General features: G+C 45.5%; 1 protein-coding gene across 2 annotated transcripts; it reads left to right on the top strand.

The window, feature by feature from the left end:
• Positions 18027-26190, top strand: KCNE1 (potassium voltage-gated channel subfamily E regulatory subunit 1). 2 transcript variants are annotated; one of them, XM_005657155.3, is made up of 3 exons: positions 18027-18248; positions 19156-19236; positions 25573-26190. In XM_005657155.3, the coding sequence occupies exon 3, from the start codon at positions 25611-25613 to the stop codon at positions 25998-26000; it is 390 nt and encodes a 129-aa protein (XP_005657212.1). In that variant the 5' UTR covers positions 18027-18248; positions 19156-19236; positions 25573-25610; the 3' UTR covers positions 26001-26190. The 2 variants fall into 2 exon arrangements, with proteins under 2 accessions (XP_005657212.1, XP_003358987.1); XM_003358939.4 differs by having other exon boundaries at positions 18031-18248; positions 25555-26190.

Raw genomic sequence — 26390 nt, 5'->3', positions numbered from 1 at the left:
TCTTTATTGATTTCCACACTCCTCTGTGAAACTGATCCCTCAACTGTCTCCAGACTTGAACCTCAGGCCTTTCTAGCTATCCTTTCTCCAGGGAGTCTCATCAAGTCCCCTGACATTAAGGACCACCAGAATGCCGATGACACCCATGTTCATACCTCCTGCCTGATCCCTCTCTGAGCTCCAGAATCATATACAAAGTGCCCACTCCTTTTTTTTCTTTTTTTCTTTTTGGCCGCGCCAGAGGCATATGGAAATTCCCGGGCCAGGGATCGAACCTGCACCACAGCAGCAACCCAAGATCCTTAACCTGCTGCATCACAAGCGTCCTCTTACAAGTGCCCACTTCTAGACTTGGACTTTGAAAATGGCATTCCAAACTTCTCATGTTCAAAAGACAAACCTAAAAATCTCGATATCTCAGGAGTTCCCTTTGTGGTGCAGCAGAAAAGAATCCAACTAGTATCTGTGAGAATGAAGATTCAATCCCTGGCCTTGCTCAGTGGGTCAGGGATCCAGTGATACTGTGAGCTGTGGTGTAGTTTGCAGACGCAGCTAAGATCAAGTGTTGCTGTGGCTGTGGTGTAAGCTGGCAGCTGCAGCTCTAATTCGACCCCTAGGTCGGGAACTTCCATGTGCCATGGGTGCTGCCCTAAAAAGCAAAAAAATAGAAATAAAAATAAGAAAAAGAAAAATTTCGCCGTCTTCCCCATCTCAGTTAATGACACCAGCCTCCACGGAGCCATTCAACCTTTGCAGTCAACCCCAGGTAATCTCTTAGATTCTTCTCACTCTTGGCTCTTGGCCTCTGCCCCCATTATTCAGAGCCACTCAGCGACTTCTGACAGCTCAGCCTCAAAACTGTTCTCATGTTTCTCTCGAAGTGTTTGTGTTTCTCCCCCTCCTTCTCTCTCCTCTGCTACTAGCCTAGGTCAGACCCCATTATATCTCACATAGGCCATGTGGATGCTCCGTTCATGCTGCGGAGTGAATGAACAAGCCGCAGGGTTGGTTTCTCCTTGACCTCCCATATCTGACTGTTCCCAGGGATTCTAAAGCACCTTGTCAGCAGATATAATTTATCTTCGGGGAAACTTTGAGATTACATTTCATGAAAGATACGACGTTAACAAGGGGCTGGTGAAATGCAAAGGTAATTAATCTTCAAGTTAGGACTCTTGATAAAAAGAAGCCAAAGGTTTCCATATTGCAAAGAAGGTATGGATCCATTTGTCCTCAGCACATATTGATCACAAAATCCTTATTAATTGTCCCGGGTCATTATTGTTCTATATGGCTTTGATTACATGTTCTAACAGAGTTCTCTCTCTCTCTCTCTTTCTCAATCTCTCTCTGTATATATATGTACAAATAAATGCATGTGTACTAGGATAAAGAGTAATAGCATTACCCATGTAGCTGAATCCAACTCTATCACAACTTTACATCTTGTACCATGTGTTCCAGATAGTTCATGTATACAAAACATTAAACAGAGGTACAGAAGTGAGACCCTTTACCCCTCCCTCTTTTGTTTTTTGCTTTTGAGGACCATACTTGTGGCATGTGGAAGTTCGCAGGCCAGGCGTCGAATAGGAGCTGCAGCTGCCGGCCTACACCACAAACACAGCAACTCGGGATCCAGGCCACATGGTGACCCACTCCACAGCTCACAGCAACAGATCCGTAACCCACGAAGCAAGACCAGGGATGGAACCTGCATCCTCATGGGTACTAGGCGGGCTTGTAACCCGCTGAACCACGACAGGAACTCCTTACACCCCACCTTCTTGATTCTGTTCGCCTTCTCTCTGCAGAGCAACTGCTGATATGGTATTTATAATCACATGTGTATTTTTATACTTAGACTAAAATAAGTCTATAAGCAAGAAGTTGTTTTTTTGCTCATGGTGAGTTTTAAAAATTGGTATATTTAATTATTATTTGGCTAATTACTTTTAAAATTCAACATTATTTTCTCTTTCCCACTGTAGCCCAGTGGGTTAAGAACCTGACTAGTGTCCTTGAAGATGCAGTTTTGATCCCTGGCCTTGCTCAGTGGGTTAAGGATCCAGCGTTGCTGCAAGTTGCAGTGTAGGTCGAAGATGTGGCTGGGATCCCACGTGGCTGTGGGCTGTGGTGTAGGCTGGCAGCTGCAGATCTGATTCGACCCCAACCCCATGAACTTCCACATGCCCCAGGTGCAGCCTTTGTTCCCGCCGTGGCTCAGTGGTTAACGAATCCGACTAGGAACCATGAAGTTTCGGGTTCAATCCCTGGCCTTGCTCAGTGGGTTAAGGATCTGGCGTTGCTGTAAGCTGTGGTGTAGGTCGCAGACATGGCTCGAATCCCACGTTGCTGTGGCTCTGGTGAAGGCCAGTGGCTACAGCTCTGGTTGGACCCCCAGCCTGGGAACCTTCATATGCCACGGGAGCAGCCCAAGAAATGGCAAAAAGACAAAAAAAAAAAAAAAAAAGCTATTATTTTTTATGTATGGAAACATTCTGATTCATTCTTATTTTCTCTCCATCATTGAGGTTTATTGAATTGTAGAGAAATAATGAGCATCCATTCAATTAATTTTCATAAAGTGAATATATCCATGTGCTAGGCCCCCCTCCCCCCAGCTGAGTGGAGACACAGAAAGCTAATTGCACTCTAGCAGCCTGTCACTTTCACGACATCACCTGGTCATCATCGGCCCCACCTCCCCAGAGGAAACATCCTCCCTAACTTCTCACACCATAGTTGCCCGTTTAAAAACTCCAAGCAGGAAGAATAAGAATTTGAAGACTTGTGCCTACCTTTTTTTGCTCAAGTTTATATATGAGAAATTCATCTATCTTTTTTTTTTTTTTTGCATAGCAGTAGTTTGTTCATTATTTTCTGTATGATTGACTGCATTTTTAGAACCATTTTAGGTTGTCAGAAAAATGGAGAAGACAGTTACGGAGTTCCTATATACCTTATCCACGTTCCCCAATTTCTTTCTTTTGTTTGTATGTTTTGTTCTTTGTTTTCTTCTTTTTATAGTCCGCACCTGCCACACATGGAAGTTCCCAGGCTAGGGGTCAAATAGGAACTGCAGCCGCAGCCACAGAAACTCAGGATCTGAACCTGGTCTGCGACCTATACCATAGCTCACGGCAACGCCAGATCCTTAACCCACTGAGTGAGGCCAGGGATTGAACCTGCCTCTTCACGGACACTGTGTTGGGTTCCTAACCTGCACAATGGGAACTTCCTTTCCCTTTTTCTAACCTCTTCTATTAGTACGGTACATTTAATGAATCCATATCAATACCTTATTAACAAAATTTCATAATTTATTTCAATTTTCTTAGCCTTTACCTAATGTCTTTTTTTTTTTTTTTTTTTTTTTTCTGTTCTGGGATCCCATGTGACATTTAGATGCCAGGTCTCTTTAGGTTCCTGGTGGCTGTGGCGGATTCTCAGGCTTTCCCTCTTGATGTCCATGAGTTTCGAGGAGGACCGGTCCAGCATTTTCTAGGATGCTCCACTATTGGGATTTGTCTGACGTTTTTCTCACAATAAGACAGGTTTCTGTTGCTGGTGGGCAGACCAAAAGGGGAAGTGCTATTTTCATTACATCATAGCAAGCACATGTGCTGCCAACGTGACTTATGACTTGATGGTAGCCTTCGTCACCTGCCTTAGGTAGTGTTTCACGACATCACCTGATTCTCCACTCTAAAGTTACCCCTCAGAGTTCCCATTGTGGCTCAGTGGGTTAAGAACCCCACCAGTATCCATGAGGATGCAGGTTCAGTTCCTGGCTTGCTCAGTGGGTTAAGGATCCAGTTGTGGCAAGCTGCAGCACAGGTGGCAGATGCAGCTTGGATCCGGCGTTGCTGTGGCTATGGTATAGCCTGGCAACTGCAACTCTGATTCGACCCCTAGCCTGGGAACTTCCATATGCCACAGGTGCAGCCCTAAAAATTAAAAAAAAAAAGTTACCCCCTTTCTCTCCGTTCTCTGTTGTGCAGTTTGGAAAGAGGCCACTCTGCACGGCCCTCACTTTTAGAGTGAAGAGTTTTCGTGCCTCGCCTTGGAGGCAGGGTACCTACAGAAAGTCTTTGGAATTCTTCTGCACGGGATGTTTGTCTCTTCTTCCTCATTGGCTAATCTATTCAATCATTTATTTACATTAGTATGGACTTTGTGGATATTTCTTTCATGTTCTGGGTTATAATGCAATATGACTTTATTTTGCTGCCCAAAAGTTCCAGCTTTGACCACTGGGAACATTTTCAGTTGGCTCCTACGATCCTCTGCCCTTTGATATACCTAACAATGTTTTGTTTTGTTTTGTTTTGTTTTGAGTACTTCTTTACTTTTGGGGACTATCAGATTATCCAGGCTCATGCCATGTATATTTCCTACCCCTGTCTTAGAATCAGGGGTTTCTCCAAAGAGCCCTGGTTCATCTTATTGGAGAATGGTATTAGAAACCCAAATCGGGAGTTCCCGTTGTGGCGCAGTACAAAAGAATCCAACTAGGAACCATGAGGTTTTGGGTTCGATCCTTGGCCTCACTCAGTGGGTTAAGGATCTGGCGTTGCCGTGAGCTATGGTGTAGGTTGCAGACGTGGCTCAGATCCTGCGTTGCTGTGGCTGTAGCGTAGGCCAACAGCTATAGCTCTGATTCCACCCCTAGCCTGGGAACCTAAGCCACAAGTGTGGCCCTAAAAAGCAGAAAACAAACAAACAAGCAAAAAGAAAACCAAAATCTGGGTACTCAGCCATGCTTATTGTTACTGAGGTATCATTTCTTATAAGCCCTCTCAGATGACAGAGCAAAAATATATGTGTTTATACTACACAGTGAATATATACTTAGCTATAAACACTTGTTTGTGTAACCATCTGTCCTTCTATTAGGCAACTCATGAGTTCACACTGATATCACAAATCCATTACTACAGGGATCCTACCCCTACTCCTGTTTAGCCACAAACTCCCACTCTAATAGAGAACCCTAGTCCTACCATCTGCCACCCATTGATATAATTGATCCACTCCAGTATATATCTAGCAGTATCAGAATTGCTAACCAGCACCCCGAGGGAAACCACTTTATCCACGAGGTACGGAGCTCATCTGCAGTTCCTTTTGCCTTTAGTCTTAGGGAGCTATCTCACTTCCAAAGACACTTAGGTCAACCTCGTCCCCACACCCACCCGCCCATCCCCTTCGCTGAGGTTGTTTCAAATGTTTGAAATGCAGTTAACCACTCAGGTCACAGTCTGCATACCTTCCTGGGATCCTCCAGCTTCTTCAAGGATTTTTAAAAATTTGCAATCAACAAATTGTCCTCTTTGTTCTATAGATTTTGACAAGTGCATAATATCTTACTTATATCCATCCTTACAGTAATTTTACCACTCTAAAAACTTACAACAATTTTATCGCCCTAAAAATCCCCTGTGGTATTCATCCTTTCCCCCTTCCTCTTGAACTCTAGTAACCACTGATCACTTTCCTGTGTCCATGGTTTACGTTGTCTAGAGTGCCATATAACTGGAGTTCCCATTGTGGCGCAGTGCAAAGGGATCCAACTAGTAACCATGAAGTTTTGGGTTGGATTCTAAATGCACTCATTTCATACAAGCTTCTTTTACTTAGCAATATACGTTTAAGACTCTTCTATGTCTTTTCATGGATTAATACTTTTTTGGCTGAATAATATTCCACTGAATGGAGGTACCGCAATTTGCTTTGGTATTTGTTTAATCAGTTCCTTAGAGAAGTATGTTAAAATTCCACTCTGTAGATTTTTCTTTTTTCTTTTTTTTCCTACCATTTTGTCTTCGTATATTGATGATATACATATTTCTTTTCTTTTCTTTTTTATGGCTGCAGCTGTGGCAGTTCCCGGACCAGAGGTCAAACTGGAGCTGCATCTATGACAGCAGGACAGCTGTGTTAAGGATCCTGCTATCCCTAACCCATTAGAATCTAAATGTCTCAAAATAGAAAAGTGGTTACATTACAGTAAGTAAGATAGAAGATTATCCTACATACTGGGATATTTTATGTGGTCATTAAGATAACATTTAAAAATAGTTTGTAACAACATGGGGGGTCGCTGTATTATAAAGTTAAGTGAAACAATCAAAGCCCTGGATTATACATACAGGATGCTATGCATTATTTCAAAAGACCGTAAGAAAACACACCACAATGTTAATACCATCTGCTAGTGATGGGCTTATATGGGATTTCTTTTCTTTTTTTTTTTTGGTTTTTAGGGGAACACCCTCGACCTATGGAGGTTCTCAGGCTAGGGGTTAAAGCGGAACTGTAGCCACCAACCTACACCAGAGCCATGGCAATGTGGGATCTAAGCCTTGTCTGTGATCTACGCCACAGCTCAAGGCAACACCGGATCCTTAACCCACTGAGCAAGGCCAGGGATCAAATCCATGTCCTCATGGATGCTAGTTGGGTTCATTAACCACTGAGCCACAACAGGATTTATTTTCTTATTATACCATTCCATGTTTCTTTTCTTTCTTTCTTTCTTTTTTTTTTTTTTTTTGCAACAATTGCATTCTTTTTTTTTTTTTTTTTTTTTGTCTTTTTGCCTTTTCTAGGGCTGCTCCCACAGCACATGGAGGTTCCCAGCCCAGAGGTCTAATCGGAGCTGTAGCCTCCAGCCTACGCCAGAGCCACAGCAACATGGGATCCGAGCCACATCTGTGACCTACACCACAGCTCATGGCAATGCCGGATCCTTCACCCACTGAGCAAGGCCAGGGACCGAACCCTCAACCTCAGGGTTGAGGGTTCGGTCCTAGTCGGATTCATTAACCACTGAGCCACAATGTGAACTCCTATATTCTTTATTATTTATAAAAAAATACATAAACTTATCTGAAAGTTCCCTGGATTCTACCTTCTCAAGGTCATGCTGTATGTATGTATATATGTAATGTCTTTTTGCTTACCTTTCCAAAAAGGACTCCACCAGGAAGGAAAAAATGGATCATTGAAGCAAAAATGTTTGCCCCATCAAGTTTATTTGCTACCTTTTTAGTAATAAGCCATGGGCTCGGTAAACGTGCATGCATGGAGCGCCCCAGACCAGCTGCAGAGACCTCTCTCCCCCGTCAGGGATGGAGCCATACCTGTTGCCCAGTTACTGTGCAGACTGTGTATTTGGAAGTATTTTCAGAAGGGTAAAGCATTCTGTTAGTGGAGATGTTCTTATTTCTCTTCCTGGTTCTCTCCATCCCACCTGTGATGAATTATTATGATACTGTTGTTTTAGAACAGAAATTATCAAAAAAGAGAACACAGAAAAACAGAAAGGATCAACTAAATGAAAAGCTGTTCAAGAAATACGATTTAAATATTTAGATAAAATATTTTTCCAGGAAATATGTCCAAATTTAATTCACAAATAAATTTAAACAGAAAGCTAGAATCTATAAAACATATTAATTCAGTGAAAAGACTTAGTAGTAATTAGGCAGAGCTGAAGAAAGGATCCATGAATAAAATAAGTAGGTTGAAAATATCTAGAGCAAAGCACAAGAGAAAAAAATAATGGAAAGTATGAAAAAGGAGTATAAGCAATATGGGAAAAGGACTAACACAGGCCCAGCTGGATTCCCAGAAGTAGAGAAGAAAATGAATGGAGCAAAAGAAATATTTGCAGAGATAGGGATTGAGAGCTTCCCAAAACTGATTTCAAAAAATCAAACTACAGATTTTAAAAAATATTAAAAAGTCAGGCAGAATTATTCCAAAGAAAATCACAGGTAGGCACATCATAATACAAGTGCAGCAAACAAAATACAAAAGAACATCTTAAAATAAGACAAAGGGGAGTTCCCTGGTGGCTAGCAGTTAAAGATTTAGCACTGTCACTATTGTGGCTTGGATTCAATTCCTGACCCGGGAATTTCCATGTGCCATTGGCACAGCCGAAAAAAAAAAAAAAAAAAAACCAAAAACGAAACAAAGCAATAAAAAATCAGACAGAGGGAAGAAAAAGATACATAACTTCAAAGAATCACCAATAAGATAGATACGTTATTTCTCAAAAGGAAAGATAGGATTCCCTGTCCCAGAAAAGGAATAACATCTTCAAAGTGCTCAAAGAAAATAACTGCCAACTGAGAATTCTATACCCAGTGACAATACCCTTTAAAATTGAAGGCAGATTAAGATTTTAATAATTCAAGGAGCATGTTGTAATCTGTGGTGCTGTCACTAAAATAATAATGAAAGAATGTAGATAATAAATTAATAGTGGGGAAATATGAAATAAAAAAACACTTCATTAATTCAAAAAAGGAAAAAAGAAAAGGAACATAGATAAAACTAATAGGAAATAATTATATAGCTGATAGCTTTAAACCCAAATGCATCAGTAATTATATTATATGTTAAAGGCAAGATACTCCAATTAAAAAACAAAGATTACAAAGCAGTATAAAAACACAAAACCTACTATAAGTGCTTTATAAGACATATCTTTTAAATATAAGGGTATAAATATAAGGGTATAGAAATGCTGAAAGTAAAAAAAACACAAAACAGGGAGTTCCCATTGTGGCTCAGTGGGTTAAGAACTGACAACTATCCATGAGGATGTGGGTTCAATCCCTGGCCTCTCTCAGTAGGTAAGGATCTGGTGTTGCCATGAACTATGGTGTAGGTCGCAGATGTGGCTCAGATCCTGCGTTGCTGCAGCTGTGGTGTAGGCCAGCAGCTGTAGCTCCAATTTGACCTCTAGCCTGAGAATTTCCACAGGCCACAAGTGCAACCCTAAAAAGACAAAAAGCAAACAAACAAAAAGAGAAAACAATATACCATGGAAACACTAAACAAAAGAAAGTTGTATTAATATATTAATACCAACAAAATATACTAAGAATCATATTAAGCATTTCATAATAAGACTCAATTCAACAGGGATGCAAAAATTCTAGATTTATGTGTACTTAATACATCATCAATGGGAGTTCCCATTGTGGCTCAGTGGGTTAAGGACCTGACATTGTCTCTGTGAGGATCTGGGTTCAAACCCTGGCCTCAGGTTAAGGATCCAGCATTGCTATGGGTTAGGCTCATTTTGAGTGGCTTTTTGTTCTTACTCTTTTTGTTTTTCTGTCCCCTTGCCTTGACCCCACCCCACAAGCCTTCTCTGATGATCATTTTGTGACTGTTCTCACCTGGGCTCTGGGGTTTAATGCTGGACCAGAATTTATAAAGGCAGGATGGGGTTGCTGTCTCGTAAGGATGGAGGGGCCATTGGTGCCATCATAAGACCAATATGTGAGTAGGTCAGTTTTTGGCTGGGGGTGGGGTCTCCAGCCCCACATCTCTGGACTCTCATTCTTCTAAAATCATGGTCTCTGGGCAATGGAAATTCATGAGTTCTTTCTTTCAGGGCTCTCAGCCCAGGTTCTGACTTCAAGCAATGTACTTACTTCCTGTCTGCCATCTTGGTTGTTTGTGTCTTAAGTTTGTCCCGTGGAAGCCAAACTGCCTGCTGATTTGGACAAGGATCCCATTATGTCAGAGGCTTCTGGCAGTCTTCTTTGGCCTTCGTTGTGCCAGTCATCTCTTTTTAGCTGTCTATTTTTATACCTTATCTGTCATGGCTTTGTGTTCAGAGCTAAAGGGTGGATCCAAGCAAGAACTCATTGAGCTGTCTTGTTCAAAACACTCCTCTCTATCATTCTTATTTTAAATTTACTTCCTTGTCACACTAGAGTTTAAAGAAGCTATTTTACTTCATCATGTCGATGCCATGACTCAAAAGGAGTAGGTATGCCTATCACCCCAAATGACAAATGAAAAACAGAGTTCAAGGGTTTCAGCTCAGGTTCAGTGCATGAGCAAATGGACAGTGACCTGCAGAGCCTGTACCTTCTCACAGGGCTCAGAGCCTCTCCCATTTTACTCTTCACTTACTCTTGGTGCCAAGAGAAATAGAACACTGAACCATTGTGGCATTTTTTAGAAAGTGTTACTGAAGTATAATTACCGAATCATAGCATTTACTAAAGACAACTCCCTTGGAGTTCCCATCGTGGCTCAGTGATAACAAACCTGACTAGTACCCATGAGGACTTGGGTTCAATCCCTGGCCTCACTCAGCGGGCCAGGGATCTGGCATTGCTGTGGCTGTGGTGTAGGCCGGCAGCTGTCGCTCATATTCAACCCCTAGCCTGGGAACTTCCATATGCCATGGGTGCAACCTTAATAAGCAAAAACAAAAGCAAAAGCAAAAAAAAAAAAAAAAAAAAAAGACAACTCCCTTGACCAGTTTTTCAATACTTTTGGTACCTGGAGGATTTGGGGATTTCCAGAAGCATATCAGAGGAGATAGGGTCTGATTTGCTGTCATAGCACTGAGTTTTAATTTAGATACTGTTGGGAGTTCCTGTCATGGCTCAGTGGTTCATGAACCCAACTGGCATCCATGAGGACGCAGGTTCAATCCCAGGCCTTGCTCAGTGGGTTAAGGATCTGGCATTGCCATGAGCTGTGGTGTAGGTCAGAGACACAGCTCAGATCCCACGTTGCTGTGGCTGTGCTGTAGGCCATCGGCTATAGCTCTGATTTGACTCCTAGCCTGGGAACCTCCATATACCGCCAGTGTGGCCCTAAAATACAAAAAGACAAAAAAATTTTAAAAAATTTAGATACTGTGATTCCCACTTATGCCTCCCATCAAATTTTCTAGTCCAAATGTCCTGCTCCAACATTCTGTTAAACTCAGCTCAACTCAGCAAATGTTCACTGAAGCTCTGTCATGCCCAGACACCCCCCGGTGGTATGGTCTGGTCTGGGACTGGTCCAAAAAGGGGTGTTCCCCGAATCATGGCTAGATGAGCCATGAGTTATCTACTCAAGAAATATCCCGGAAGCCCTTTCCACATGTCAAGCTCCTTGCCGGTCGTAGAAGAAAGTCAAGTCCATTGGTGGAGCCTGTTCTCTGGCAGCTTCCAACATGGTCATTGCTTCTTGACATGTCAGGCAGCAAATGAAGAGTCCACACAAAGATGGAGGAAGAGGGTCCATTGGGCCAGGAGATGAGCCCAGAAACTCTTGTGAAATTCCTGGTCAAAGCTGAAATGTGCTGGCCTTTGGTAGGGGCTTCAGAAATGAAAAGAATAGCCCTGAGGGCCTTAGAGGGTGAAGAATGATGGTCAGACGTGACACCCCTGTGCTGTTGGAACTTGCGCAGTGGTCCCCACCCGGAGGAGATCACTTCTGCCAGAAAGTCTTTGTGTTGGGGGTGGGAGCATTGGAGAGGCTGGCGAGAGAAAGGACATTTCGCTCTAATTTGCAAGATGGGCAAATTGGGACATAGAGCGGATTGGGTATTCTACAGCCTGCCCACAGAGGCACTCCGTAAATGCTGTCTGGAACTGACGAGTCATCCAAGGAGGTTTATTTACTGAGAAAAATTGTAAGGAAACAGATCCAAGCTCAGATTAAGATATGACTTAGTCTAAGGATTCAGTCTGAAGACAAGATGGTCATCAGCATCTTTGCACGGTTTAAAAATTGTACACACGAGCCGTTCCAGTTGTGGTGCAGTGGGAAAGAACCCGACTAATATCCATGAAGATGCAGGTTCAATCCCTGGCCTTGTTCAGTGGGTCGGGGATCCGGTGTTGCCATGTGCTCTGGTGTAGGTCAGCAGCTGCAGCTCTGATTCGACCCCTAGCCTGGAAACTTTCATATGTCTGGGTGCAGCCCTAAAAAGCAAAAAGCAAAAAAAAAAAAAAAAAAAAAAAAAAAAAAGAGTATATCTAAAGAGATTTTGGAATCAGCTAGAGGTTTCCTCTGAATATATTTCCTCTCATCCTCCTCGGAGTCATGACAGACACCGCCCCTGATTTCTTTACATATTCCTTCTACCCCGTGGAGGACCTGCAGAAGCTCACATGCATCTGGACTTCCAGGATGAGGTCCTCATAGAAAAAAACACAGAAACCACGACAGTGGCTGTGGACAGTCCATTTCTAAAAAGTCACCTTCATGCACAGTCCCAATAAGACTGCCTGCACTAATTTTAAATTCAGGCTTGCCAATGCCCTTCCATTTCAGGCACTTTGGCCACAAGAGTGCTCCTGTCTTATCAGGAATTGGAGGTACACCAAAATAATATCAGACCTGCAACAGCCGAGCAGATGCTAATCTCACTCCTGCGTCTCCTTGTTCCTGGGCGAGTGAAACACCCAGCATATTGTTACCTGCAAAATCCACAGCATCTAAAAGGATTATACACCGTAAGTGTCAACCGGATGGATTGGATTTAAAAAAAAAAAAAAAGGAGATGTTTGTATTCAAATGTCAAACACTGTGCTTGCAGAGTTAGCGTTCTTTCTTAGCCATAAATAACATTCCAGGCTGTAATTAATTTATCCATGTTCCTATCAGCACAGCTTTACTCCAGGACATAAAAGGGTGGAGAAAGGCAGAGAGGGGTAAACCAACACTGTTATTTCTTTTGGAAGAGATTTCATAACTGGATTTGTGCTCTTTTCATAACAAGGTTCGGGCTGTGGTCATTTGTCAAACTCAAGGGCAGCTGTGATGTCTGAATCTGTGGGTTCATGGCCAGCTGGGTCATCTCTTTGGATGAATTGAGGGGGCCAAAAATTAGTGCTGTCATCCCCCAAACCTGGGCAGATACAATTTTTTTTTTTTCTTTTAAGGACGAACCTGTGGCATGTGGAAGTTCCCAGGCGAGGGGTTGAATCAGAGCTGGAGCTGCCTGTCTATGCTGCAGCTTGCAGCAATGCCAGATCTTTAACCCACTGAGTGAGGCCAGGGATCAAACCCACATCCTTATGGATACTAGTCAAGTTCTTAATCCACTGAGCCACAGTGGAACACGAGAACTCCAGATGCAGTTTAAATGACTATTTTTCTTTTTTGGCCATGCCTGCCGCATGTGGAAGTTCTGGAGCCAGGAATCGAACCCAAGCCATAGCTCTAAGCCACAGCAGTGATACCACTGGATCCTTAACCCACTGCATCTCCAGGGAACTCCCTCCAAATGACTACTTTAATGGACAATCCTTCTGTCCATCATCAGCTTCACTCAGTGCCACCACACACAGCAAAGCCCCATAGAATTGATGCTGTAGTGTTGAATTTGCTTCATGGGAGAGATGGCTGTCACCTGTTCTAAATCAACAGTTCCTAAAGTGGCAGCCCTAGGACATCGGGGGTCTCTAAGGCTGCAGAATTGTAGGTAAAATGTTGCACATGTGAGCATTTGGGGTAGGGGTTGGGGAGAGCCACAGCTTTTTTCAGATTCCCAGGCAGGATCCTGAAAAATTAAGAACAATTTTGCTCTAAAAGGACAAACAGGACATACAAAAGCGGTCAAAAAGCAGGAGTTCCCATTGTGGCTCAGCAGGTTATGAACCTAACAAGTATCCATGAGGATGTGGGCTGGATCCCTGGCCTCACGCAGTGGGTTAAGGATCTGGTGTTGCAGTGAGCTGTGATGTAGGTCACAGACTCGGCCCAGATCCCGCGTTGCTGTGGCTGTGGCGTAGGCCAGCAGCTGCAGCTCCAATTCGACCCCTAGCCTGGGATTTCCATATGCCTTGGGTGTGACCCTAAATAGCAAAAACAAAACAAAACAAAACAAACCAAAAACCTGTCAAAAAGCAAGCTGTGAGCAAGGCCAAAACAATTCAATGAGGAAATGAGTTCCCAGGCATACAAACTGAAGGAACAGCCAGAGAAAGGGCTTTGCAGAAAACTTTGTCCTGGAAGGGAAGGGCTAGAACAAAAGTGACAAAATACCTACAGAACCAGGCAGGACATTCGTCAGGCGAGGCCTGCTAAGTGTCCTTGTCAGGGAGTGGGTGGAGTCTGCATTTTTCTGGAAAAGGGCTGATGCCATCAGCTCCTGCCATTTGTTATTCTGCCAAATATGGGCATGAAGTTTCTAGATCCACTGAGCTTTGTGAGAGAAGCCAAAATCTAGATGTTTTGAGGAAGAGCTCTCAATTTTTTTTTTAACGTGAAAAAAAATTGTAACCTGAAAAAAATTGTTTGTACAGCTGGAAGCAGAGGGCTGACCCCATGAAGAAGGGTCTGGAAGGGCGAAAAGGAGGGGGGTGCACAAAGGATGGAAATGTTGCATCTGCTGGTCTGGGAGCAGAGAGCAGAGCAGGGGCAGCTGGAATGGCCTGTGGGGCCACGAGCAGACAGGAAGTGCTTTCTTTTTGGAACAGGAGCTGCCCTCGTGAGGGTTTTAAGAGAATGTTGGAGAATGACACATTTGGGAAGAATGGCTCTTGTGTGCTGGACTCCCAGCCAGAGAGGCATCCTGGGAGGAAATCGAAATAGGCCTCTTATGAATATACATATATGTGTGTCTGTGTGTAGACACACACATATATATACATACATATGTATGACTGGGTCACTTTGCTGTGCTGCAGAAATTGACACAACATTGTAGATTAAGTCTAATTTAAAAAAAAAAAGAAAGAAAGAAAGAAAAAAGAAATAGGCAGAGTTGCCATTGTGGCTCAGTGGGTTGAGAATCCGACTAGTATCCAAGAGGATGCAGGTTTGATCCCTAGCCTCGCTCAGAGGGTTAAGGATCCAGTGTTGCCACAGGCTGCGGTGTAGGTTGCAGATGTGGCTTGGATCTGGTGTTGCTGAGGCTGTGGTATAGGCCAACAACAGTAGTTCTGCTTTGATCCCTAGCCTGGGAACTTCCATATGCTGCAGCTGCAGCCCCTAAAAAGACCAAGAAGGAGGAAGGAAGGAAGAGAAAGAAAATAGGCCCCTGAAAAATGAGAGCACCAATGGCCAGGAGAGAAGACACAGACAGGTCCAGCTGCCTGCGTGGGATGGCGACAGGGCTGGGGCAGCACAGCAGGGACCAGGCCCCAGGCGGCAAGGCCAGGCTCTCCTCCATCATTCTGCACCTCGCCATCCCCTGGGGCAGGATGAGGACTTCCTCCTCCTTGGCCTTCTCACGGGAGAAAGTATTGTCATTTTAGCCTAGCCAGCACCCAGGTTATGTTCTGGGGCTGCTCAAGAAATGCTACTGACCTTCTAGGCATTTCTCACTGAGATATGGAGTTGCCCATTGGCATAGTAGAAGCCAAGGAGTTCAGGTCCAGAAGCAAGAAGGAAGGGCAGGGAATGCCCCCAGACTAAGGCAGAGGCATCTGGATGCCAATGGCATAGCAGCCAGTGGGAATAGCAAAGAGCTGTCTGCAGGACCCTGGGCTCCATACATGCATCCTGGGTGGATTACACTGGTCCTCCCTGGGGACAAGGCCAGCGTGTGACAAGCGTTAGGAACATCAGCAGGAACTCCAAGCCATGAGTTAAGACTGGAGGTTCTCCTAAGAAAGAAGGAAAAGTGTCTGCAGCTCTGGCTTTGGATGTCACTGCATTGGGGTGGGAGGTCCCAGAAGTGCCCTCTCCCAAGGGACAGCCCCAGTGAGGGGGACCAAAAAGAATGGAGAAGATGGAGAAGCCAGAGAGAAAAAAGAGGAATGGCTCAGGACTCTGTGGCTCTGCTGGTATGATTAAGACCAAATCACACTGGTATCATGGGAAGAGATGCAAATGAAAGAATAAAAGGAGAAGGAGAGGAAGAGAAAAGAAGCCATTTCAAGGGCACCAAAGGCAACAAAATACTCTCATTCTCATCCATAATCGCGCTTTCCCATTACAAATGGGAAATGACAACAAAAGAGTATCAGCATCGTAAAATAATTCATCACGGGTGGGACGGAGAGACCTGGGAAGAGAAATAAGAGCACGTCCACTCACAGAAGGCTTTATCTTTCTGAAAACACTTCCAAACCCACAGTCTGCACAGTAACTGGGTGACAACTGGGCAGGCATGGCTCCACCTCTGATGGGAAGTCAGTGGTCTCTGCAGCCGATCTGGGGCGCTCCATCCATGTCCGATTACCTGGCCCATGGCTTATTACTAAAAAGGTGGCATGTAAACTCGATGGGGCAAACATTTTTGCTTCAATGATCCATTTTTTCCCTTCCTGGTGGAGTCCTTTGCGGAAAGGTGAGCAAAAAGATAATGCATACAGGGAGTTCTCATCGTGGCTCAGCAGGTTAAGAACCCAACTACTATCCATGAGGACACAGGTTCGATCCCCAGCCTCTCTCAGTGGGTTAAGGATCTGGCATTGGTGCAAGCAAGCGGTGGCATAGGTCAGATATTCGGCTTGGATCTGGCGTTGCTGTGGCTGTGGTGTAAGCCAGTGGCAGCCGCAGCTCTCTGATTCGATCCCCAGCCTGGGCACTTCCATATGCCACAGGTGCAGTTTAAAAAGAAAAAAAAGATACTGCATACATATGCATGACCTTACATAATCCAGGAAACTTTCAGATAAGTTGTATTTTTTTTCTAAATATTAAAGAATATAGTGGTTGCAAAAAAAAAAAAAAAAGGAAAAGAAAACATAGAATGGTGTAAATAAGAAAATAAATCCCACTTAAGCCCATCACCAGCAGACAGTGTTAACATCGTGATGTGTTTTCTTACAGTCTTGTGAAATAATGCATAGCATCCTGGGTGCACAATTTATTTAGCGCTTTGCATTTTCCCTTAACATTATAATGCAGGGATCCCCCATGTTGATACCATCTATTTATAAACATTATCTTACTGATGGCATAAAAATATTCCAGTATGTAGAATAATCTTCTTCATACTTAACATAACGAAACTACTTTTCTATTTTGAGACGTTTAGAGTTTAGTTATTGTAAGTAAATCTACAAAGAGCATTTCTTTCTTTCTTTTTCTTATTATGGCTGCACCACCTGCGGCATATGGACGTTTCCAGGCTAGGAGTCCAATCGGAGCTTCAGCCAGGCTACACCACAGCCACCGCAAAGCTGGATCTGAGCCAGATCTGCGACCTACACGGTAGCTCACGGCCATACAGGATCCTTAACCCACTGTGAGGCCAGGGATCAAACCCGCAGCCTCATGGATACTCGTTGGCTTCGTTACTGCTGAGCCACAATGGGAACTCCACAAAGAGAATGTGTATGCCTAAAGCTTTCCTACAGTTCCCATCCCCTCTGCAGAATAGATTTCACATAGAACAAGGACATATCAGGACAAAATCATAGACATTTTAGGACTTTAAAAAGTGGTTGTGTGGATTTAGACTAGCCCGGGGGTGCAGGGAACTGACAACTCTGCCTGTGCCAGCTGCACTGCATCTTAAATGCCACACTCGGTGGACCGCGTCCCAGAGCCTTCAGTGTCCTCCTCCCCAAGGGACCCAACCCCCAGGCTGAGGCCCAAGAGGGGTGACTGGCAGAGAAAGCCTATGGGAGCCCAAGAAAATGTCTTGTATCTCTCCGTCAGGAATCCAGTTTCTCTCCTCCCTCCCTGCAGACCTTGTTCTGCAGGACCGTGTTCCCCCCGCGCTTTTACAGGACTCTAGGAATTGCTCATCCCCAGCTCCCTGTCCCAAGCTGGTGAGCAGCTGCTGTGAAATTTGCCTGGAGATCCCTGGGGCCAATGCTTCGTTTGCCCCTGGCAGCCTGAAAGGCTGCTCCCTCTGCCTCAAAGACTTGGAGCTGGGGTGTCAAGGCGCGAGTGGCTTCAGCCACTGATACGTGTCCTGCCGGATCCTCTTCTGTCTGGTCTACAGCTGCACCGCCAGCTCAGGGCCGGCGACCCGGGGTCGTAGGCGTTCAAAAATTGCTTGCCAAATAGATGCATGGCCACTGCTAGGATTCCGGGTGCCGCTAACAGGAGTCTGCTGAGGTTTTGAGCATTTTTGAAGTTACTGTTTGGAGCTGTTTGAAGGGGTGTTTGGCAAGTGCTTGGCTGAGAGTGGAGGGCTTTGGGAAGGACTTCTCTTGGCCACTGGGGCTTCTTGCCTGCCACCTCCAAACCCCTCAGGAAGGTACATACGTCTGGCTGGCTGCCAGTTCTCATACGGACGTTCTGCGGGCTCTGCACCTACCCCGCGTGCCAAAGCGCTTGCAGGAGACGCAGCGTGGGAAGGATCGGGGTAGCTCGGGGCTAGCCTGGTGTGGTCCGGGGTCCTTGGGCTCCGCGGGACGCTCGGGACGGGGCGGGGCGCCCTCTGGCTCCCGAGGCTCCGCCCGCCCCGCCGCTCCCTTGCCCCCGGAGCGCGCCGCCTGGGGCGCGACTGTCGGTGCCCTGCGCTCTGCCTGCGCGGACCCAGCTGCGCTCCCGGCTGTCTCGGCGCCCCGGACCCGGTAAGTCGAGGACTCCTGCCTCCCGGCTCCTCACACCGAGCGCGATGCCCTAGTCGGGCGACCCCGAGGGGGTTCCAGCGACCCGATCTCAGCCCCTGGGCCGCAGCGGGCAGCCCCAGGCAGGAGGCACCGCGACCCCCTTAGTGGGAGGGAGAATAGAGGCTCGGCCTCACGCCGCCTCCTTTCCCTCTGCCCTCTTCACTTCTAGAACGTCATCCCGCCACCAAATAATCACAGCATTTCCCCATTATTACTAAAGTACAGTCGTTCTTGCAGAAAATTGGGAAAATACCTAAAAGCATCCAAAGAAAACTAAAGCCGTCCACGGTCCCAGTCCCTGCTTGTTTTCAAAGACCTCCAGCTCAGGCAATGCTTGCATACATACCCGGCCTCAGTTTCTTGAGTGCTGGCATCTCCCTGGGAAAAAGGCATGGGGCAGGGAGAACATTCCTGGTATCTGATCTTGATTGTAGTAACGGGAAAGGGTGGCACTTGTAGAAGAAAGTTGACCCAAGAGCAGTCGTGTATGTGGGAGTCTATACAAGTGACAGCCACCTTCCCTCCCCAACCCCCAAGCACCCCTACGCTGATTTTTCAAACTGTTGTATGTGAACTGACTGTTTTGAGTCCACTTTTAAGTTAAGATGGAGCTTCCAGCCCCATTAAGGAAGAGCCTTGTCAACAACCACAGCTGTCACTTATGGTCCTGATGGTGGGGGACTTTGTTGTGATCACACCTTTGTTTTCATTCATGTGATGACTGGGACCCATGGGTTTCTATCCAGGGGGGCAGAACCCCTCTGTTGGCCCTGCTCTGCACCCTGCTGCCTATGAGAGTGAGCTGAGGGGAGTGTGAGGAAAGCATTCTCAGTTTCCAGAATACTCACGTGTGTCTTGTTTTTGATAGGTCATTAACAAGTAGGTTGTTCTGAAAATAAAGACCTCAGAGGGACGCGCTCCGGTGGTGTCAAGTCTGAAGGCAGAGCTGGTGAGTCAGTTTCTGACTGGTCTCGGCTTTCCTGGACCTGAGTGGGACATTCGCTCACTCACCTGTTCCTGTAGGCATGGCTGTGTCCTGGGAATATTTACTGTGCAGCTGCCCTCTGCCAGACCCTGTTCTTGTCTTTGGGCTACATGGGAACAATACAGGCAAAGATCCCTGCCTTTAAAGGGAAGACAAACAATAGACAATGAATATAATAAATAAGAAAACTCTACGAGGTGTAGGTGATAAGTACTTTGGAAAAAGGGAGAGCAAGATAAGTTTTATGGGGAGCAGGGAGGGGGGATGAAAATTATGCTGTATTATTGACAATTACTGGTGGCCTTAAACCTTTTAAGAAATAGGGTGGGTTGCAGATATACATATATATAAATATAAGTACTATAAAATTATATGTCTCATAAATAAGGTGGGTTGCAGATATACATATATATAAATATAAATACTATAAAATTATGTCTCATAAATAATATATGATTTAAATTATAATAATATAAATTATTATAATTATAATTACAATATAACATATTACAATATAGTCTAAATATCTAATAAAATCTATATAATGTAAATTATATATAATATAAATAATAAATAAAATTATATAATATAAAAAGATATGATATAAATATATAATCTACATAATATAATATAAACATATAATACTATAATATATTATGGAATAATATGAAATTTAATATACAAAATAAATAATGCTAATTAAATAAATATACATAAAAATGGTTTAAAAGTTATGTAAAAACAGACTCCATTGAAAGAGGTTTTCAATGGGTTACCCGCCAAGGTCTTTCCAGAGATCATTTTACTTTACTGATTATTTGCTCTCACATGGTAGTTATATTGAATTCAATACTTTGCATTCCTGTTTAATTCAGCAAATCCTTATGAATCACTCTGGGGTGCTGGGGTGGGGGCAAGGTGAGCAAAACAATCTCTGACCATCCTGAGCTCCTGGAATGAAATCACAGACAAGTCTACAAATGACTACAACACAACTTAGAATATGAGCGGTACAGACAGGCCACTGTGAGGGCTCAAAAGAGGGAAGGGATCATCTGGATGGGGCTTCACACACAAGTTAGCATAGGAGTGCGCTGTTGGCGGGCCAGTCGAAATTTGACAAGCAAACATGGTGGTCCCGCCTCTCTTGCAGACAGAGCAACAGCAAAAAGCAAGAGATAGGGAAGGTGAGGGCCTGTTCCATGCCTCCCCAAACCATATGGTATCGTCAAGGGGGATTTCATTATTCCCAATTTTCGGATAAGGAAACTGGGGCTCCCCACATTCATTTAATGTGCTAAAAGTGAGATTTCTCCTTCTATGTGACTTAGCTGCCCTCCCAGAGCCTGGGAATCCTGCTGTCACCCATTCTCTATGCCAAAATGCTCATCCTTCTTCCCATATTGAGCTTGCCTGGGTCCCTCTCATCAGCTCCCTGGTTCACATTTCCATCTTCTTACCCCAAAGCCCCTCTCTGTCACCCACAGAGAGATCTGGAAAGCTCTTGGTCCTGTGACCAGACTCAAGAGCTACACCCCACATCCAGCAGGGAAGTGTTGGAAAGCCCCTTTCTGATCTTCAAGGACAGTTAGATGTGGTTTCATTCTGATTTTTTGAGACCCTGGCTATCTTAGTGACTCTCCTCCTGCTCCTGGGAAAGAAGGTAAAAAGCCCAAGACAAAGACTTTCTGGAAGGGTCTGGGTCCCTGTTGGCTTCTTTGCTGCTAGAAGGAAAATGTATCTCCAAAATCTGGACATCACGTTGCAATAAAAATGAAAATAGGAGTTCCCGTTGTGGCACAGTGGAAACGAATCCAACTAGGAACCGTGGGGTTGTGGGTTTGATCCCTGGCCTCGCTCAATGGGTTAAGGATCCAGTGTTGCCGTGAGCTGTGGTGTAGGTCGAAGACGTGAAGACGCAGCTCGGATCCAGCGTTGCTGTGGCTCTGGCGTAGGCCGGCGGCTGCAGCTCTGATTAGACCCCTAACCTGGGAACCTCCATATGCTGTTAGTGCAGCCCTAAAAGGACAAAGGACAAAGGACACACACACAAAAAATGAAAACAGTTGACAATTATTTCCAAGGAAAATTGGCTCATAGAATCCTTGACTCAGTAAAAGCATATTCACCCAAATTAAGCTTAATTATTTCTACCCTTATTCTGCTTCCTGGAACAAAGAATGATGATTGCAAGACTGGATGTTCTTTCTAGGAAATGCTTAAGGAATGTTTAAAGAATGACAGGAATGTCACCCCCATCCCACCTAGATAAGTAAGCTAGGGTCCCCACCCCACCCCCCGCCCAGGGAGCTGCATGGTTTAGGGGAGACTGAGCCAAGGCTGGAACCCAGATCCTGACATTCCTCCTTTTCTAACTTGCCACCAGAATCTCTCCCTCTTGAAAGTGAGCCTGGAGTCAGCCACAGAAGCCTTGCCCTTTCAGCAAATGTTTCAGAATGATTGGTGCAGCACTAGGAAATCTGTTCCAGAAGCCTGCAGGGGTTATCAGTGCTGATACAGGAGAAATGCAGGAGGGTGGTGCTTGCTGGGAACAGCATGATGTCACCCGCTGCCCCCTCCCCTCCCCTCTGGGTTCAGTGGGCGTGCTTACAGAATGCCGGGGTGCTGGAGGCCCTTTGGTCTCCATTTGCAGCTGTTCAGCTCAGCTCAGCTGCTTAGAGCCCAAAAGCCTGAGTCATTCTCAGTAGCCCCGCAGCTCTGGGACTAAGCTTTGGGGAAAAAAAAAAATTGTGCTCACGTCGATTGGGGGCAGTGTCTATGCCTCATGAGGAGTCTCAAACAGGCAGAAGCAGAAACTTCTAGAACCCTCCCTTTCTTTCTGGGCCCAATCAGGCCAATTTGAGAATGTTTAGCAGAGGTTCAGTGTCAAACTGGTTGTATCTGGAGTTCGACCTTCCTGGTTCCTGCTGCTTCTGCCTCCTCCAGCCCTCTGTTCACTCTGCAAGCCACAAAAAAGCTGTGGTTCTCCCTGGTGGGACGGAGGGTCTTCTGATGGCATATTCAGATCAGATGTCAATTCCCAATTGGTTAGACCCAGTTTTACCTGATACAATTGGCTGGCTCCTCAGTTCCTTTGAACCTAAATACAAACCCACCTTCTCTCTGGAAGGTCAAGAACTCCTTTTTCTATGCTGATAAACTGTGAGTCCATTGGAATTCTCCATGTGGCTCAGGGGTAACGAACCAGACCAGGATCCACAAGGATGCAGGTTCAATCCCTGGCCTCGAAGTAGGTTAAGGATTCGGCATTGCTGTGAGCTGTCGTATAGGCTGGCAGCTGCAGCTCCAATTTGACCCCTAGCCTGGGAACTTCATATGCCTTGGGTGTGGCCCTAAAGAGAAAAAAAAAAAAAAATACACACACACACACACACACACACACACACACACATATATGAATCTAAGGCTAAAAGATGAAAGTTTGGATGTATTTCTGATAGAAGACATGACCTATCAAGTCAGCTTGCCTCAATGGAGCCCAGTTTGCTACAAAGTTAAGGTTGTTGGGTCATTGGTCTTCAAGCTCCTTTGAGTTCAACAGTCTTAAGCTGTGGCCACTAGGCAGTGCTTTGGCCTGGTGATGGATGTGAACTTGGAGAATGGCACAGAAGCCCCAGCTGTCATGCGGGTCGGGTTCTGTTTCATTTACACCATCCTGTCGCTTAGAGCACTGTTGCCAAGCTCGTTTTGTGACTCATTACACAAACACACCATGTGGCCCAGCACACAGGCCTCGGGGACGCAGAAGGCATTGAGCAAAAGCAATACAGTAAATTAAGCAGAGGGGCAGAAAAAGACTTGTTAAAAATTCAGAGCTGTTATTTGAAAAGCAGTTAATTAACTTGGCTTTTCTGGTCCAGTGTAAAGCTCCGAAAGGCTTGTTGGAATTGAAGGGGCCAGCGATGAGTTAGGACGGGGGCAGCTGTGGTCAACGGTGATGCTTTCAAATTTCTCTCTGCAGCTTGCTTCAGATTACTTCAGAGATGGGCCAGACTGAAACACAACATCTGAAAAACAAACAGGATTTGAAAATAATACCATGAAATGATTGTCTCTCTCTCTCTTTTTTTTTTTTCTTTCTTTCTTTTTTCTTTCTTTTTTTTTTTTTAGGGTCGTGCTTGCTGCATATGGAAGTTCCCAGGCTAGGGGATGAATCGGAGCTGCAGCTGCTGGCCTACACCACCGCCACAGCAACGCCAGATCTGAGCCACATGTGTAACCTACACTGGCAGCTCATGGCAACGCTGGATCCTTAACCCACTGCATGAGGCCAGGGATTGAACCCACATCCTCATGGATACTAGTCAGGTTCATAACCTGCTGAGCCACAATGGGACCTCCATGACTGTCTCCTAAAAAAATTCTTTTGGGTGCTCTGAAACACAAAAGAGCAGTCAATTTCCTAAGAGCGACACCATAGCCGAACGGTTTTTAATTTTGGCTACCAAGAAGGATCACCTGGGAAACTGTGAACAGTCTCAGTGCCAGACAGGAACCCAGATCAAGGGTCTCTCTCTTCTTTTTTTTGTCTTTTTGTCTTTTTGTTGTTGTTGTTGTTGTTGCTATTTCTTGGGCCGCTCCCGCGGCATATGGAGGTTCCCAGGCTAGGGGTTGAATCGGAGCTGTAGCCACCGGCCTACGCCAGAGCCACAGCAATGCGTGATTCGAGCCGCGTCTGCAACCTACACCACAGCTCACGGCAACGCCAGATCATTAACCCACTGAGCAAGGGCAGGGACCGAACCCGCAACCTCATGGTTCCTAGTCAGATTCGTTAACCACTGTGCCACGACGGGAACTCCTCTCTCTTCTTCTTACAAGGCCACAGTCCTACGGGGTTAGGGTCTTGCCCTTCTGACCTCATCTAACCTTAATTACCTCCTAAAGACCCTCCCTCCAAGCACAGGCACATTAGGAGCTAGGGGTTGAGCATTTGAATTGGGGAGGACACAATTTGGTCCCTAGTATGTAATATAAAATGCAGACATCGGAGTTCCTGCCATGGTGCAGTGGGTTAAGAATCCAACTGCAATGGCTCGGGTTGCTGCAGAGGCACAGGTTCGATCCTCAGCCCGTTTCATTTGGTTAAAGGATCTGCTGTTGCTGCTGCTGTGGTGTAAAATGCAGCTGTGGCTCCATTCAATCCCTGGCCTGGGGACTTCCATATGCCTCAGGTGTGGCCATAAAAAAAACAAAAAACAAAACAAAACAAAAAACCCACGAATTCCCACTGTGGCTTAGTGGGTTAAGAACCCGATATGGTGTCCATGAGGATTGAGTTTGATCCCTGGCTTTGCCCAGTGGGTTAAGGACCCAGTGTTGGTGCAGACTGTGGCATAGGTCAGATATGGCTCAGATCCTGTGTCGCTGTGGCTATGGCATAGGCCTGCAGCTGCAGCTCCAATTTGACCCCTGGTCTGGGAACTTCCATTTGCTGCAGGTTCGGCTATAAAAAGAAAAAAACGAAGGTTTAAAAAAATGCAGGAGTTCCCATTGTGGCTCAGTGGAAACAAATCTGACTAGGAACCATGAGGTTGCAGGTTTGATCCCTGGCCTCGATCAATGGGTTAAGGATCTGGTGTTGCGTGAGCCGTGGTGTAGGTTGCAGACGAAGCTCGGATCTGGTGTTGCTGTGGCTGTGGTGTAGGCTGGCAGCAACAGCTCCGATTAGACCCCCAGCCTAGGAACCTCCATATGCTGCAGGTTCCGCCCTAGGAAAGACAAAATGACAACAACAACAAGAAATGCAGATAGGATTCCCATCGGGGCTCAGCAGAAAAAAATCTGACTAGCATCCATGAGGACACAGGTTCGATCCCTGGCCTCGCTTAGTGGGTTAAGGATCCGGCTTTGCCATGGGCTGTGGTGTAGGTCACAGACACAGCTCGGATCTGGTGTTGCTGTTGCTGTGGTGCAGGCCAGCAGCTACAGCTCCAACTTGACCCCTAGCCTGGGAACTTCCATATGCCATGAGTGCGGCCCTAAAAAGCCAAAACAAACAAACAAAAAATGCAGATAAACAACACAAGGAGTGTATTTAAGGCACTCATTCTGGTGATTACCTGTGAGAGTAGTGAATAGAAATAAAAGTGAATCAATTTATTAACTGATCAACCAAGAGAGGGCGCTGTGCAGATCCCAGGTGGCACATTCCGTGATGGGAGTGTGGGAGGGCACCCCTTTCACTGAGATTTGTAAAAATTGTGTGCACATGTGTATGTTGGTGGGGGCGTTGGATTAATACAAACTTTTTGATTTCAGGTTGCACTTTTCTCTTAGAAAGTTCAGTCTCTGGCTGTGAAACCCTGCCACTCAGGATGATCCTGTCGAATGCCACGGCCGTGACGCCCTTTCTGACCAAGCTGTGGCAGGGGACAGTACAACAGGGCAGCAACACGTCTGGCCTGGCCCGCAGGTCCCCAGGCCATGATGACGGCAAGCTGGCGGCTCTCTACATTCTCATGGTGCTGGGCTTTTTTGGTTTCTTCACCCTGGGCATCATGCTCAGTTACATCCGCTCCAAGAAGCTGGAGCACTCCCACGACCCTTACAACGTGTACATCCAGTCTGACAGCTGGCAGGAGAAGGACAAGGCTTACTTTCAGGCCCGGGTTCTGGAGAACTGCAGGGCGTGTTATGTCATTGAAAACCAGCTGGCCGTGGAACGACCCAGTGTCTACCTTCCGGAGATGAAGCGTTTGTCATAACCCCGTGGCCGGTTAAAACTGGACAAAGCCTCCTTGACGATCTGCTTTTTCTTATCCTTATAGTCTTTATTGTACGGATATAACCGTTTTCGGCTTTTTTTTTTTTTTTTTCTATTGGGAGGGGTGGATTATTAACACGCTGTTTCTAAGATCACATTCCTTCTGTAATAGACTGGCCATTGCTCCCCAGTGTCTGTGCCTGCCTTGTTCATTTCAGCAGAATCCCTGAGCTCACGCCTCTGAGAATGAGAGCTGCATTTCCCAGCCTCCTTTGCAGCGACAGGGTCATGTGATGACGTTCTGGCCAATAGAAGCAGGAGTGATGAGTGCAATTTCCCAGTGAACCTCCAAAAGGGAAGGATGCATCCTCCACTCTCCTCTCCCCCTTCC

This window comes from Sus scrofa, chromosome 13, assembly GCF_000003025.6.
Source record: "Sus scrofa isolate TJ Tabasco breed Duroc chromosome 13, Sscrofa11.1, whole genome shotgun sequence".
NCBI lineage: Eukaryota > Metazoa > Chordata > Mammalia > Artiodactyla > Suidae > Sus > Sus scrofa.
Note: the sequence above shows the minus strand (reverse complement) of the source record. Positions and strands in the feature narration are given on the sequence as shown.